Raw genomic sequence first — 13540 nt, forward strand, 5'->3', positions numbered from 1 at the left:
ACCAGTATAGATTTATTTAAACAATATTTTATTCATTTAATTTTACAGAATTTATATAATAAAACCGCTTAGGATCTTAACAGATTGTAGATACTACCTGTGTAGATACTACCTGTGTAGATACTACCTGTGTAGATACAGCGCATGCAAAATAACAGTTTGATACCTTAAAAAAAGAGTAGGGCGGTAACATTGCTGTCCGAAAAATTCCCTTTCTTAACATCGCAAATATGATCAAACATAAGTCTGAATAGCACAGATAAAAGCTTCATGTTGGTGTTAGATTTCTGAATGGCATCCGAGTTATTTTATCTCTTCCACATTAATTGGGTTTGTAACAATCTGATTAAAACACAGATCCTATTTACTTTCGTTTTTTATAGATCAAAATTTCGGTTTACTTATCCTTTTATTTTTACTATACTAGGATCTGGATGAGTTGAGTTCTGGTTGATTTGAGGGATTAGTCAATGAAAGGGTATGTTACAGCGAGTTCTTGGCATGCGATGCATGGAGTTGTGGATATCCCACTAGAAACATCAACGCTGATTGGTTAATCAAATGTCTGATGTCATAGGGTCAAAAGCTGCTCCTATGACCCCTGACACGACCTTTCACTACAACCGATCAGATCTTCATGTAGTGTAGACCATCGAGAGTATAAAAAAACAAAATGAAATATAGATCTGTATTTTATTCAGATTGAGTTTAAAATGTCCTACTATTTTATATTATCACCCAATAATACATTCTACAGTAGATATCGCTTGTGTGATATATTTCATAATCTACAGTAGATATCGCTTGTGTGATATATTTCATAATCTACTGCGATATCTCCTTGAGATATCGCTTTACATGAATTTGATTGGTCAGTTGAAAAGGAACTACTTTTTTTTATTTTCAAAGAACAGTTCATTTCTCATTAAAAGTAACTTTTTTTTTAAAAAAAATGAACTATTGTTATTCAATTGACCTTGATGGAAACACTGGGCCAATATAAAGGACTTTGCAATAGTTGAATTGCTGTCAAAAAATGATGTATCACTACGCCATAATGTTCAGTAAAAGTGAAATCTACAGCAAAGAATTATATTTATCTATTTGTGCATGTAAGAAGGGATTGGGTGATAAATAAAATCTCCTATTCGTCTTTTTTGATATCAAAAAATATCAACACTCGTTGATAAAGTGGGTAAGAATTAAGCAAATGAACCAACACTCTTCTTAAAATATTTTATAGTTTAAATTTTCTTAAGTCTGTTTCCTTAATTCATTTCTTGCTTTATAAAATATCAAATAACTTTTAACAGAAAATTACTGAATAAGATTGTATGGTCCCAATCTTAAACAATTTAATGGAGCCATACAAGAAACATTTTACAGAGTAAAACTAGTTGGTTCTAGAGCTGCAACGATTCACAACTACCTCGATTCGGTTCGATTATCGATTTTAACCATTCGATTCGATTATTTTCGATTCGATTATCAGCTACAATAACCAGTAATTTTTTCTATATATATGTCAGTGAAGCATACTCTACAAGTTGCCACATCTTTAGAGGTTTTTTTTACACCAAAATGATCCCAAACTTTAGATTTCAAATGACCAGGTGGTCGAGAAAGTACGTTGTCTGCCATAATTTTACCTTCCAGTGTTTGCTTGACTATGGGTAATAATCGCTAAACACAAAAATATCCGAAGATAATGACCGGAATTATCAGCTAATGAGATCGTTTAGAATTTATATAACGATTACCGAAGCTATTGACCTAAATTAACATCCAATGAACATTCGGTACGTCACCAATTTTAAATAAATTAACTTTCGCCAGCATACGGAAATTGTTTTAAAGGGAGGTCACTCTGTTTTAGTTATGTTTTCGAGTGACATTCGTGTTTTGTTAAATAACGTAAATTAAAAGTTACGTAAAAACAAAGTTTTTTTAAATTTTAAGTGGACTTAATTGCTACAGGTCTTTCATTTTTTTTCATATGGTAAGGTGTACATTGTTTTTATTTGAAATTGAACCGAATCGAAATTTGAACGTTGTAGATCGTGGATCGAACCGAGACAGCTAGTGTCGGTTATCGGTGCACCGAACTGAATCGTTGCAGCTCTAGTTGGTTCTGTATGAAACAATCTTAGAAACGTTTTTATTAGTCAGACATAATATTCTGATGGACCACACGTTTTCATACCAACAGTAGTCACACACAATATTCTGATGAACCACAAGTTTCCATACCAACAGTAGTGTTTTGACCAACATTACACGTAATCAGTTAAACAAATTCATAGATGAACTCTTAACAGCATGACAATATGAGCTAAAAGGTAAATAGATATTTAAATTTAATACATAAAATCTGTGACAGCTCAGTAATTAATTTAATATAAAATCTGTGACAGCTCAGTAATTAATTTAATTTCTTTGTCTAGAAAATGACAGGTAGATTTCTCAGTTAGACATTTAATGTTCCTTTAAGTTCTTGACACTGCCTTGTCAAAATGACCCACATCATAGTCCCGGTGTAATCCTCTGAGTTCCAGTTTGTATAAATAAATTAAAAAATCATCTATTTCTCATCAGCCCGTCCTTTATGTGATATTATCTCTTTCTGTATTAAATCTGGAATCTCTACAGCTAACCATGGTCCTAACTGAAATAAATACAGTATTATCTATAATAGTATGTCTACAGATAACTATAGTCATCACACCGGGGAAAGGAAGGAGAGCGTGGGTTGGGAGGCCAATGTGCTACTATTCAACCATCATAGTCCTAAACCTCAGGACAGGAGCGCAGGTCAGGAGGCCAGTGTGCTACTATTCGACTACCATAGTCCCAAACCTTGGGACAAGAGCATCTGTCGGTAGGCCAGTGTGCTATCACTCGACTACCATGGTCCGAAACCTTGGGACAGGAGCGCCGGTCGAGAGGACAGTGTGCTATCACTCGACTACCATAGTCCCAAATCTGGGGACAGGAGGCCAGTGTGCTATCACTCGACTACCATAGTCCTAAACCTCAAGACAGGAGCACAGGTCAGGAGGCCAGTGTGCTACTATTCGACTACCATAGTCATAAACCGGGGACAGGAGTGTCGATCGGGAAGCCAGTGTGCTATCACTTGACTACCATGGTCGCAAACCGGGGACAGGAGTGTCGGTTGGGAGGCCAGAGTGCTATCACTTGACTACCATAGTCCCAAATCTGGGTACAGGAGGGCAGGTTAGGAGGCCAGTGTGCTATCATTCGACTACCATAGTCCCAAATCTGGGTACAGGAACGCAGGTTAGGAGGCCAGTGTGCTATCACTCGACTACCATTATCCCAAACCTCAGGACAGGAGCATCGGTTGGGAGGCCAGTGTGCTATCACTCGGCTACCCTAGTCCCAAACCGCGGGCAGGAGCAGCAATTGAGAGGCCAGTGTTCTATTATTCGACTACCATAGTCCCAAACAGGGGACAGGATTGTGGATTGGGAGGCCAGTGTGCTATCACTTGACTACCATGGTCCAAAACATCGGGACAGGAGAGTCGGTCGGGTGGCCAGAGTGCTATCACTCGACAGCCACGATCCCAAAACTAAATGTAGACAAATCTCACTGAACAGATTTCCATAAACTTACCCCTAGAGACATGGCATGTGCAATTCCAAATTTAGGTACATTTCTGGCCCATAACGGTTTAAAATGGTCTGTTAAACATATTTTACCTCCTCTGAAACATCAAAACATCACCATGTTTTACTTCAATATGTTATATCAACACCATACAATTTAACATAAAGGTCGCAGCTCAATATTGGCTAGCGCAAAAATGAGGTTGGAATTTTGGAATATTATTAACCATTTCTTGATGTCCGATTGGGCATATTCCTGGTCGGACAATTTAGGACGTATGGAAAATAGCGTTGGACATGTCCGGAATATACGGGCGAAATCACTGGGTTCATCCATTCATTTTTTTGAAAAGACTTGTTACATGTAGTTGTAAAGAATATGTCACCTGTTTTTTTCGCTGTTAGCTTACAGGCTTTTTTATTTTTTTCCTTTTAACCAAACGTCTTACTGTTCTGCTCCAGACTGGGCTAATGAAGACAGGCATACGTCATACAGTGTGCTATGAGGGAAATTTTGCCTGGACAGTGGCACTATGGCTTACTCTTATATCGAATTCCAACTGTCAAGGGATCTTTTACGTGCACGCTAAGGGACCTCGATTGTTCGTCCCATCCGAACGGCTAGACAACTGTACTTGTCAGGCCCTCCGTCCTGCATCACTGACAAAGGGGAACCACACCGGAAAATCTGGATGATCTTTCTCGGCCAATGCAGGGATCGAACACCCGACCTCCTGGCTAGCGAGCCAGTGTTTTACCCACTTAGCCACCATGACCCCCTTCCTTTAAACATGGTCAACCTGTTTTTGTGAAATCTTACCTATACATTTTGGCTGTTTTACCATCTAATTCAGGTAGAGCTATTTCTGGTGCTGTTGTTGGATAGGTTATTGGTATCTGTGGAGATAAATTTTAATACTTTAGATACGTTTTGATGTTTTTTACATAAAATGAATGTGGGTTTTTAAACCTCCTATTATTCTGCAATTCGTACATGAAATGAAATGAGGTTTAACGTCCTACTGTTCTGTTCCAAATCCTACTGCGCTAATGAAGATGGGCATACGTCATACAGTGTGCTATGAGAAAAATTTTGCCTGCCCAGTCGGAGCAGAAAAGTAGGATGTTAAACACCATTTCATTTCATTTCGATCAAATGAAAAAATTTTTGTTACGATTACCAACTACAACTTAACCCCTTAACTGCGTAGTTTTTAAAACGTTAACTACCCCCTATTGTGTAATTAATCTTTTGACGAAAAACGTCATTTTTGGACCTTTTCATTCCTGAATACTAATTTTAGTGGTCTGAATCCATATTAAAACTAACGGTAAATAGAGTTCTCTCCCTTCAATTAGATTTCCTCGACCAGGCATAATATAACATCCCACACATGCTGCGATCGTGTTCGAAGAATAGGTTGGGGAAAATACCTCCAAGGCATTATATTACGCCCTACACAAGGTGAGTGGCAGTTGTCCAGGACGTTACATAACGCCCTACGCAGTTAACGGGTTAAAGTCTTTTGGTACACAATCATTTAAATACATTGCTGCAAGATAATGGAACAACCTTCCTATCCACCTAAAGATAACGCCCAGCCAAAAATAACGCCCAGCCTTATCGACATTCAAAAACTTATTGAAGACATATTTATTCAGACATTATGTATAGCCGTGCCTTGGTGTTGAATTTTTATTGTACAGAATTGATCCTACTTTCTGTGTGGACTAGCACTCTATAAATGACACTATTATTATTATTAACCCTACTTAGTGGTCCATAACATACACCATGCTGAAAAAGTGGTATAGACACGTGAATTCACAATACCCTACCATGAATAAAAACCATGAAATATGAATTTATTTTGCAAAATTTCTGTATGTTATCAAAAATGACCAAAAGTGAAAATTTTGAAGTGGAAGGCCTGGTCTCTCTATTAACACACCCAGTATATAAGTGTCTGGGTGTCGCTGGCCAGGTGTATCGTTCATCACATTACTACTATTATAATCTTCAAAAACTTGAAACTTTATTCATCTCATTAAAACGTACATGTCATTACATAGCTGCATATACCTACATATGGGCCAGAAATGTACATCAGCCACAGATCCAGGGAGGTGGGGGGGGTGCCCATTTTTCAGATTAAGAAAAGCTTACAGTATATGTGCATTATAAGAGGCCATGTCCCTTAGAAAACTGTTTATCATAGGCCTACTTACATCAAATTCGACGTCAAACTCATATTTAAGGAGTTCGTGAATATACCAACATTTACCAAACCATCTTGTACCTTCTTTATTAGATTCTAAACGAAACCAGTCATTATCACTTTCTTTATTATTCTGAACATACTGAAATAATAACATAATTTATTATTATTATTATGAACTAGGTACGAAACAGACAGGTTACGAATTCAGAACTTGTATTCCCGGACATCCATGTAGTAACTCTATACTGGCTCATGATTAGTTCAGCTCTGAACATAGGTCTCATTACATTCGCCTGTACGTTCAGGAACCGTCCTATTGAATCATTGTCGAAAATAAAATCGTTTCGTCTTATGGCCGAATTATATATATTTAGATTTCAATGGTGTCTGCCAAGCCATTTAGCAGAAGGGGACGTATTTTTAACAGCATTTTGTGTTGCACATACTGACTAGCGAGGTAATTATATGCAAGGTCTTATTTACTCACGAAAATGTTCCTTTACATTGTTCAGGCGTTCACAGAGACTGACAGCACACAACGGTTTAGCAGTAAAACGTTGCCCAGAATGAGTAAAACTGACTGGGGTCGATTTTATTTTCGACAAGGATTCAATAAGAAGTTGATTCCTGAACGTACAGGGCGAGTTAGTTACTTAAGTAACGTAAATTGTATGGCGAAGAGAGCAGAGCCGATACAATTTACGTTACTAAAGTAACTAAGGGCGAGTGCAATGAGACCTACGTTCAGAGATGAACTCTAACTTCCCTATTTTGTTGTAAACTCCGACTTTTTTTATTTCAACAATATTGACCAGATGTTAGGATATATTTCATCATATTTCCCAGAATACTGAATAAAACCGTATAAAACTTTTACCTTAATTAGTGATTGATATTCTTCCTTTAATCGTGTCACCCAAAGTTCTCCATCTCGTGGTCCAGCTTTAGTTTTTAATAACGGAATCTGAGCTAAACTTCGCTTCGTGGCTTCGTCCACCATCTTGCTTATTTACTTTCAGTTACTTCCGGTTTGTCGTGTACGGAAGCTTCGAGTGGCCAACAAAGACAGACTGTTCAGTTATTTATAGACATCGATCGATAGATGGAAACCTATTTAGGACAAGATTTTCCACCGCTAATAACCAATCCGTGTTTTCAAACATTTGCACTCTAAAATATTTCAAAGTAAATCCCCAATATTTATAAATGCTTTAAACTTTAAATTCTCAATATTTATAAATGCTTTTGTTGATGTAAAATAGAATTGCAATTGACAAAAATAATAGTGGGCACCGAACTGATGTTGAATTTAGGGTCAAGTCCAGATGACATTTGGTTGGGAAGCCACGGTGACTATAAGTAAGTCACTGGCTCACTGGCCTGGAAGTAACAGGTTCAATTTCGGTGTTGGCTGAGAAAGTACATCGTGATTTTCCGGCGTGGTTGACCCTTGTCAGTAGTGCAGGAGGGAATGAAAAACTGAGGTCCTGTGTACACAATGGCGTGCATGTAAAAAATCCCTTGGCAGATGGAATTTGAAAGAAGAGTAGGCTGTAGTGCCGTTGTCTGGGCAAAATTTCTCTCATAGCACACTGCATGGCGTATGACCTTCTGCATTAGCCTAAACAGAGCGGAACAGTAGGACATTAAACCCCGTTTCATTTCATTTCATTTCATTTCATAAGATGAAAATCTGTAAAGAGAGAGAGAGAGAATGGGGTTTAACGTCCACACAGTACAAACTAGTTCATTTCAAGACTAACATATGGTTAATTTTATTTCAATAATTTGCTTTCATGTACAGGTATTTAGCAATGGGAGGAAACCTGAGAACCCGGAGATGAGGTTGGACAGGTAACCCTACTCCTTGTCACGGAAAATCTTTGAAGAGATCTTGATAGTAGAATTCAGGTACCGCAAACCGATATTTTTACCAATTGCTTTATTTTTAGATATTTGCTTACATTTAACACACAAGACTCTTGAAACATAAAGAGGAAGTAAAAACAAGATGATCATAGTAATCACCAATTCTGTACTTGCTCATAGTTTCCCCATACATTGACAAGGAGTAGGGTCGCCTGTCCAACCCCGTGGGTTTCCTCCGGGTCCTCCGGTTTCCTCCCACTGCTAAAGACCCCTATGCGCAAGCGAATTATTGAAATAAAGATAAACCATATGTTAGTCCCGAAATGACCTAGTTGTGTCGAGTGGACGTTAAGCCCCATTTCTCTCTTGTTGGGAGTATTATAAACATTTCATTGTCACTGATACTGTCAAATAATAAGAATTTGATCTCTAAGCATGGTTTAAGACTATGGGCCTATAAAAAGGTGGTTTACAGGGGAGACAGTAATGGAGGGAACAGCCTCATCACTCACAGATCTTCTGGAATTTAATATCTCAAGAACAGCCTAAAATAAAGAATGAAATGAAATGTGATTTAATGTCCTACTGTTCAACTCCTACTGGGCTAATAAAGAGTGAAATGAAATGAGGTTTAACATCCTACTGTTCTGCTCCTACTGGGCTAATGAAAAAAGGCATATACCATGCAGTATGCTATGAGGGAAATCTTGAATTTTAAGGTTTTTAAAGGTTCTTTTACGTGCATGCCATGGTATACACGAGACCTCAGGTTTTTTTTTGTCCTGTACAAACAACTAGACACTGTTCCTTGCCAGGCCTGCAAAAAATAATCCAAAGATTGCTATGCAAAATACGCCCACATTTTGCAAGAGATGGACAGAGAACAAGCTAAAAATAAATGCGATTTTTTTTGTACAATCAGGGGCTATAATCCAGGATGTTCTTTGCCAGGACCCCAAAAAATAAAAACGAGAAAAAGTAATTAGGATATTTAATGTTTATTAGGTTATAAATAGTAACCAATTTATAATGTAAATTTACACTTATATTAATTTATAACTACACATTATTATTATAGCAAATTATACATGGGGGAGGAGCAAGGATCAGCCTTCTTCTTACACCATAATATACAGGGGGGGAACTGGTAACAGCCAATGTTAATGTAACGTTTTATTGTTTGGGAGTATTTGCTGTCATGATATCCTTGTAAGAAGTCCCTGTGGGCCTCTTACTAGTTCCAAATAATAATTCATATATTATCAAAACAGCAAACATTATACTTTTTACAACAGTGGTCTCATTTAATATCAGCTTATAACTTCTTACAGGGGTTATATACAGTACGAAACAGGGGACGTGGAAGGGGCAGAATTCAGTGGGGAGGGCTGGGAGAGATTATTTACAAAATATTTTTATACTGTGTATAATTTTTATGTACATGAATTTACTCATTTGATTTAATTAAAACTTCAACAAAAGTACTCATTATTAATATATATATATATATTCATTTATATATATATATATAGGCCTATATATAATATTTATATAATTAACTAAACAACTACAAAAAATGCTGATATTTAAGAATTTTTATAGGAGTTTTTTTTTTGCTAGGTATTTTGTTTATACTACAGTGTGTACGGTATACATAGTGTTTATAATTACTGTTGCTTACCAGATTCAATGTGTAGGATTATCTCCCCTTAATACCGATTTATCTCCCCCTGATGTAATCAGCAATTAATTCAACAAAAATATAAAAATATTGCTCCAGAATGATGACTCTGGCCTTTAAATATTCAGTATCAAGGCTCTAAATTCTTAAATTTAAATACTCAGTATTGGGGATTTAAATTCTTAATTTTGCCAGAATGACAACCCTGGGCTGTAAATTTTCCATATTGTTATTATTAACAATAAATATAAAACTCAAAGGAAATCCAACATGGCTCTCAACTTAAAATTGTGCCAGCCTGTCAATTCATTCGCCAAGTTTATTCACCTCACATGGGGAACAATTTTTACTTTCAATGAATATGACCATTTAAAGAGTTATTTCTATTCATAAATAAATATTGAAGAGTTTTTACAAATAGAAACAAACAGCATTAGTGTCTTTCAATAAAACTCTTTTTTTGAAATACTGAATTTTATGACCGTAAATTGACTGAACAGAAGATTTTTCTGTTATTCCCTTTCACTGGCACCAAGTCAAAACTGGGAATATCAGTGAAACGATAACCATGTAAGGGGAAAAAAACCCAAACAAGGGGAGATAATAAAATTAAAGGGAGATAATCAACCTATTGAATTATATTATATTTATATTGTAATGTACATAAAATAGAGTTTAATTAATATAATAAACAGCAATTCACTTCTACAGTAAAATATATATTTAACTACACAACTTACAGTCAAAAAAAGCTGTTTACATGAGAAAACTTTAATTTCAATATTTAATTCCTTTTAAATCAAATTTTCGAAATGGAGAAGGATATGTGATGTTTATGTCATAGTAATAAATAACATAAAATAAACCTGTGAAGTTTATAAAAAAGTTTGTGTCTACTTGCGACATATTCTTCCTCCTTCTATTTACCATCATAAAAATCGAAAATTTCATAAAAAAAAAAGACCAGACAAATATTGGGAGTAAACCCACTCAAAATTAAGGTCAAGGTCAAGATAAAGGCAAGTGAAAGTAGTCAAAGACAATGGTATGCAAATACATAGGATAGGTAAACCACATTAACTGTTGAAACGATCTTTTCTTTTACAAAAATTAATATACACACACGAAACAGAAATACTTTTAGCAATAATATTAATCTAATCATTTTCATTTCTAGCTAAACAGTGACATCAATAATGTTGTCATTTTTCATCTTTTTGTCAAAGAAAAGAAACTCACCCGAGAAATCAATTATTAATGATAAAAAAAAAAAACCTTCATATGAATTGCATCGGTGTTTTTTATAAAAATGCTTGCCTTTAGCCTGCTATATTTACCAAGTAGAAATAATTTTGTATAAAAAACATCGGTCAAAGGTCTGAGTTACATACAGGTTGAAGTATTTACACTTTTACAAAAAAAATAAAATAAATAAATTGTCACCATAAACAGTAGTCAGTAGAAAATATAAAACTAGTCGTTTTCTCCAATATTTAAATCTAAATGTCCACATATCAAAATAAGTTACATCATCACAGCTGTAATTTACAAAATGGAGGAATAGTCATACAAGAGTTGCTGTTTTCCCCTAATTTAAATTTTAAAATTCCATTAACTCCAGGAGAAACCCCTTTCCCACCCTTTCTGAATATTATATGAACAGAATATTAATGTGCAGAATTCCAAAAGAAAATACATGAAAAATAGGCAGCAATAAGAAGAAGAAGTAATATAGGCAACAATAAGGGGAAATAACTCTTGAAGGCATATCATAAATATAGCATTTTGAAAAGTGTGATGCATTTCATAACCACATTGCATTGTCCTAAAATTTTAAATCCTGTACATGTAAGACGGTACAAAGCATAAAAAAGATCAGTCAATATCTGTAGTTGCCCTTACAGCCCCAAAATACATGATGATAGTCCTACAGTTACATGAGGTATTGGGAGTTCACTATGTCCTACAGTTACATGTGGCATTGGGAGTTCATCATGTCCTACAGTTACATGTGGTATTGGGAGTTCACTATGTCCTACAGTTACATGTGACTTTGGGAGTTCATCATGTCCTACAGTTACATGTGGCATTGGGAGTTCATCAGAATGCACGACCTTGAAACAAGCTGTAAGTCGGTGTGATCAGAGGTCTTATTATTACCTTCACGGTCATTCATCAAAACCATACACGATTATTGTGCTACTTTCTATTTACCTTAAACTATCCTACCGGTACCCAATTACACCTGGGTACAACCGGTACTCAATTACACCTGGGTACAACTGGTACTCAATTACACCTGGGTACAACCGGTACTCAATTACACCTGGGTACAACCGGTACCCAATTACACCTGGGTACAACAGGTACTCAATTTCACCTGGGTACAACCGGTGCCCAATTTCACCTGGGTACAACCGGTGCCCAATTACACCTGGGTACAACCGGTGCCCAATTACACCTGGGTACAATCGGTACTCAATTACACCTAGGTACAACCGGTACCCAATCACACCTGGGTACAACCGGTACCCAATCACACCTGGGTACAACCGGTACCCAATCACACCTGGATACAATCGACTATAATGTGGTGAAAAAGTGTCTTAATAGAGTAGGAATGCTCCCACCCGGTCACAGTGTAGAATATCATCATTTCTTCATGGGTTGCTTAGCATCGATTACATTACATGAGCAGTGAACTCGTGTTAATAATATCTACATTTGATATGCATACATTGACTTGTTAAAATAGTCCTGTGTTAAATGTTTATACTTCTACATCTACTACAAGGTTGTATATAAAAATAGCACTTCATATTAAACAACAATTCTTATCTCTCTCATAAATCATAAAAACTATTTTAGTCAAGTTACTACAATGGAGGGTCACGCTTGTTGTTTTTTTTTTTGTTCCTCCTTCACAATGAACGATAATATCATCAGCACTTTTCATCAGGAGTATCAGTTTATTTAAAAGAGTTGTCTTCCCTTTTTGGGAAGATAACTCTAAACTATTACTTCTATATTCAACAGGAAGTTGTCACAAATCACTTGATAATGAGGAATCACGTTTTGATGTTTTATAATAATTCATATTTCTATACCATCCGATTGGTCCGACTGAACTGTCGTAGACTCATCTGATTTTTCATTGGTCCTTTGTGAGTCACTCGTTGAATCACATGCATTAGATGCATCTTGGGTAATTTCACTATCAGAGAGAATGGAATTAACAGAGCCAACGAGGGTGGCGTCACTTTTAGCCATAGGGTCCATATCAGATTCCAATTCACTACAAAATGGAACAGGGGTCACAGTTGAATCAGAATCGGAAAAATTAGCACCTTCATAGGAATCTGTTGCTGCGTGAACCTGATGAGGTTCAGAGGAGATAGAAGAATTATCCTGAGGTTCGGCATTATTATTTATATTGTCATGCTCATCATCCGCGTTACTATGACTACTCAAATCCATCAAGCACTCTGATCGGTTCATAATATTGTCACTAGAATTATCACTTGTACTAACCAGATCTGATATTGTTACTTGATCGGCCTCACCGACTGGATCAGTCTTAATCACATGATTAGTCACATGATCCATCATGTGATCATCTTCGATCACATGATCAGTCACAGGTTCAACATGTGAAATGGTAGCACTGTTTAGTTGTGGAAAGTTATCAGATTCGACATCCTCCTCTATTTTATTACTCATAGAGTTATCTTCCCCGATTGCTATGTTCTCTGCTTCTCTGATCATTTCCTGAATCTGTGGGTCTTGTTCATTTGTTTCAGCGGCACATTCTAGCAGGTGTGATTCAAGGTCGAGAACTTGGGGTTCAGAGTTCATCTGGGTAGCAGTTTCCATAACAACCATTTCATGATCTGATTCCTGGGCTGTATCTAAAAATATACAAAAATTTAATAAAACTTTTGAGTCTTACTGATCAAAATGGTAATGGAAAGAACTTGCATTCACTTGCACCCCCATTCCCCACCACAATGATTTTTACCGACTCTCTCATTCCCCCTGGGATAATATGGAGACAATCCACATGGGCTTTGACTAAGCGAGAGAGAGAAATGGGGTTTAACGTCCACTCAACACAAACTAGGTCATTTCGGGACTAA

The 13540-nt window shown here is 36.4% G+C and overlaps 2 protein-coding genes across 3 annotated transcripts in view; both read right to left on the bottom strand.

The window, feature by feature from the left end:
• Positions 1–46: 46 nt before the first annotated feature.
• LOC126829870 (ubiquitin-fold modifier-conjugating enzyme 1) lies at positions 47–6952 on the bottom strand. The gene is made up of 5 exons (XM_050560032.2): positions 6732–6952; positions 5862–5993; positions 4453–4529; positions 3640–3730; positions 47–2665 (listed from the first exon to the last, which is right to left on the bottom strand). The coding sequence occupies exons 1-5, from the start codon at positions 6852–6854 to the stop codon at positions 2582–2584; spliced, it is 507 nt and encodes a 168-aa protein (XP_050415989.1). The 5' UTR covers positions 6855–6952; the 3' UTR covers positions 47–2581.
• Positions 6953–8705: 1753 nt separating this feature from the next.
• Positions 8706–13540, bottom strand: part of LOC126829934 (rho guanine nucleotide exchange factor 12) — a 122899-nt gene continuing 118064 nt past the window's right edge. For both annotated transcript variants that reach the window (XM_050560108.2, XM_050560112.2), the window contains one exon: positions 8706–13312. In XM_050560108.2, the coding sequence (XP_050416065.1) occupies positions 12498–13312 (815 nt within the window). In that variant the 3' untranslated portion in view covers positions 8706–12497. The remainder of the gene's footprint in view (positions 13313–13540) is intronic.

Source organism: Patella vulgata, chromosome 8 (assembly GCF_932274485.2).
Source record: "Patella vulgata chromosome 8, xgPatVulg1.2, whole genome shotgun sequence".
Taxonomy (NCBI): Eukaryota; Metazoa; Mollusca; class Gastropoda; family Patellidae; genus Patella; species Patella vulgata.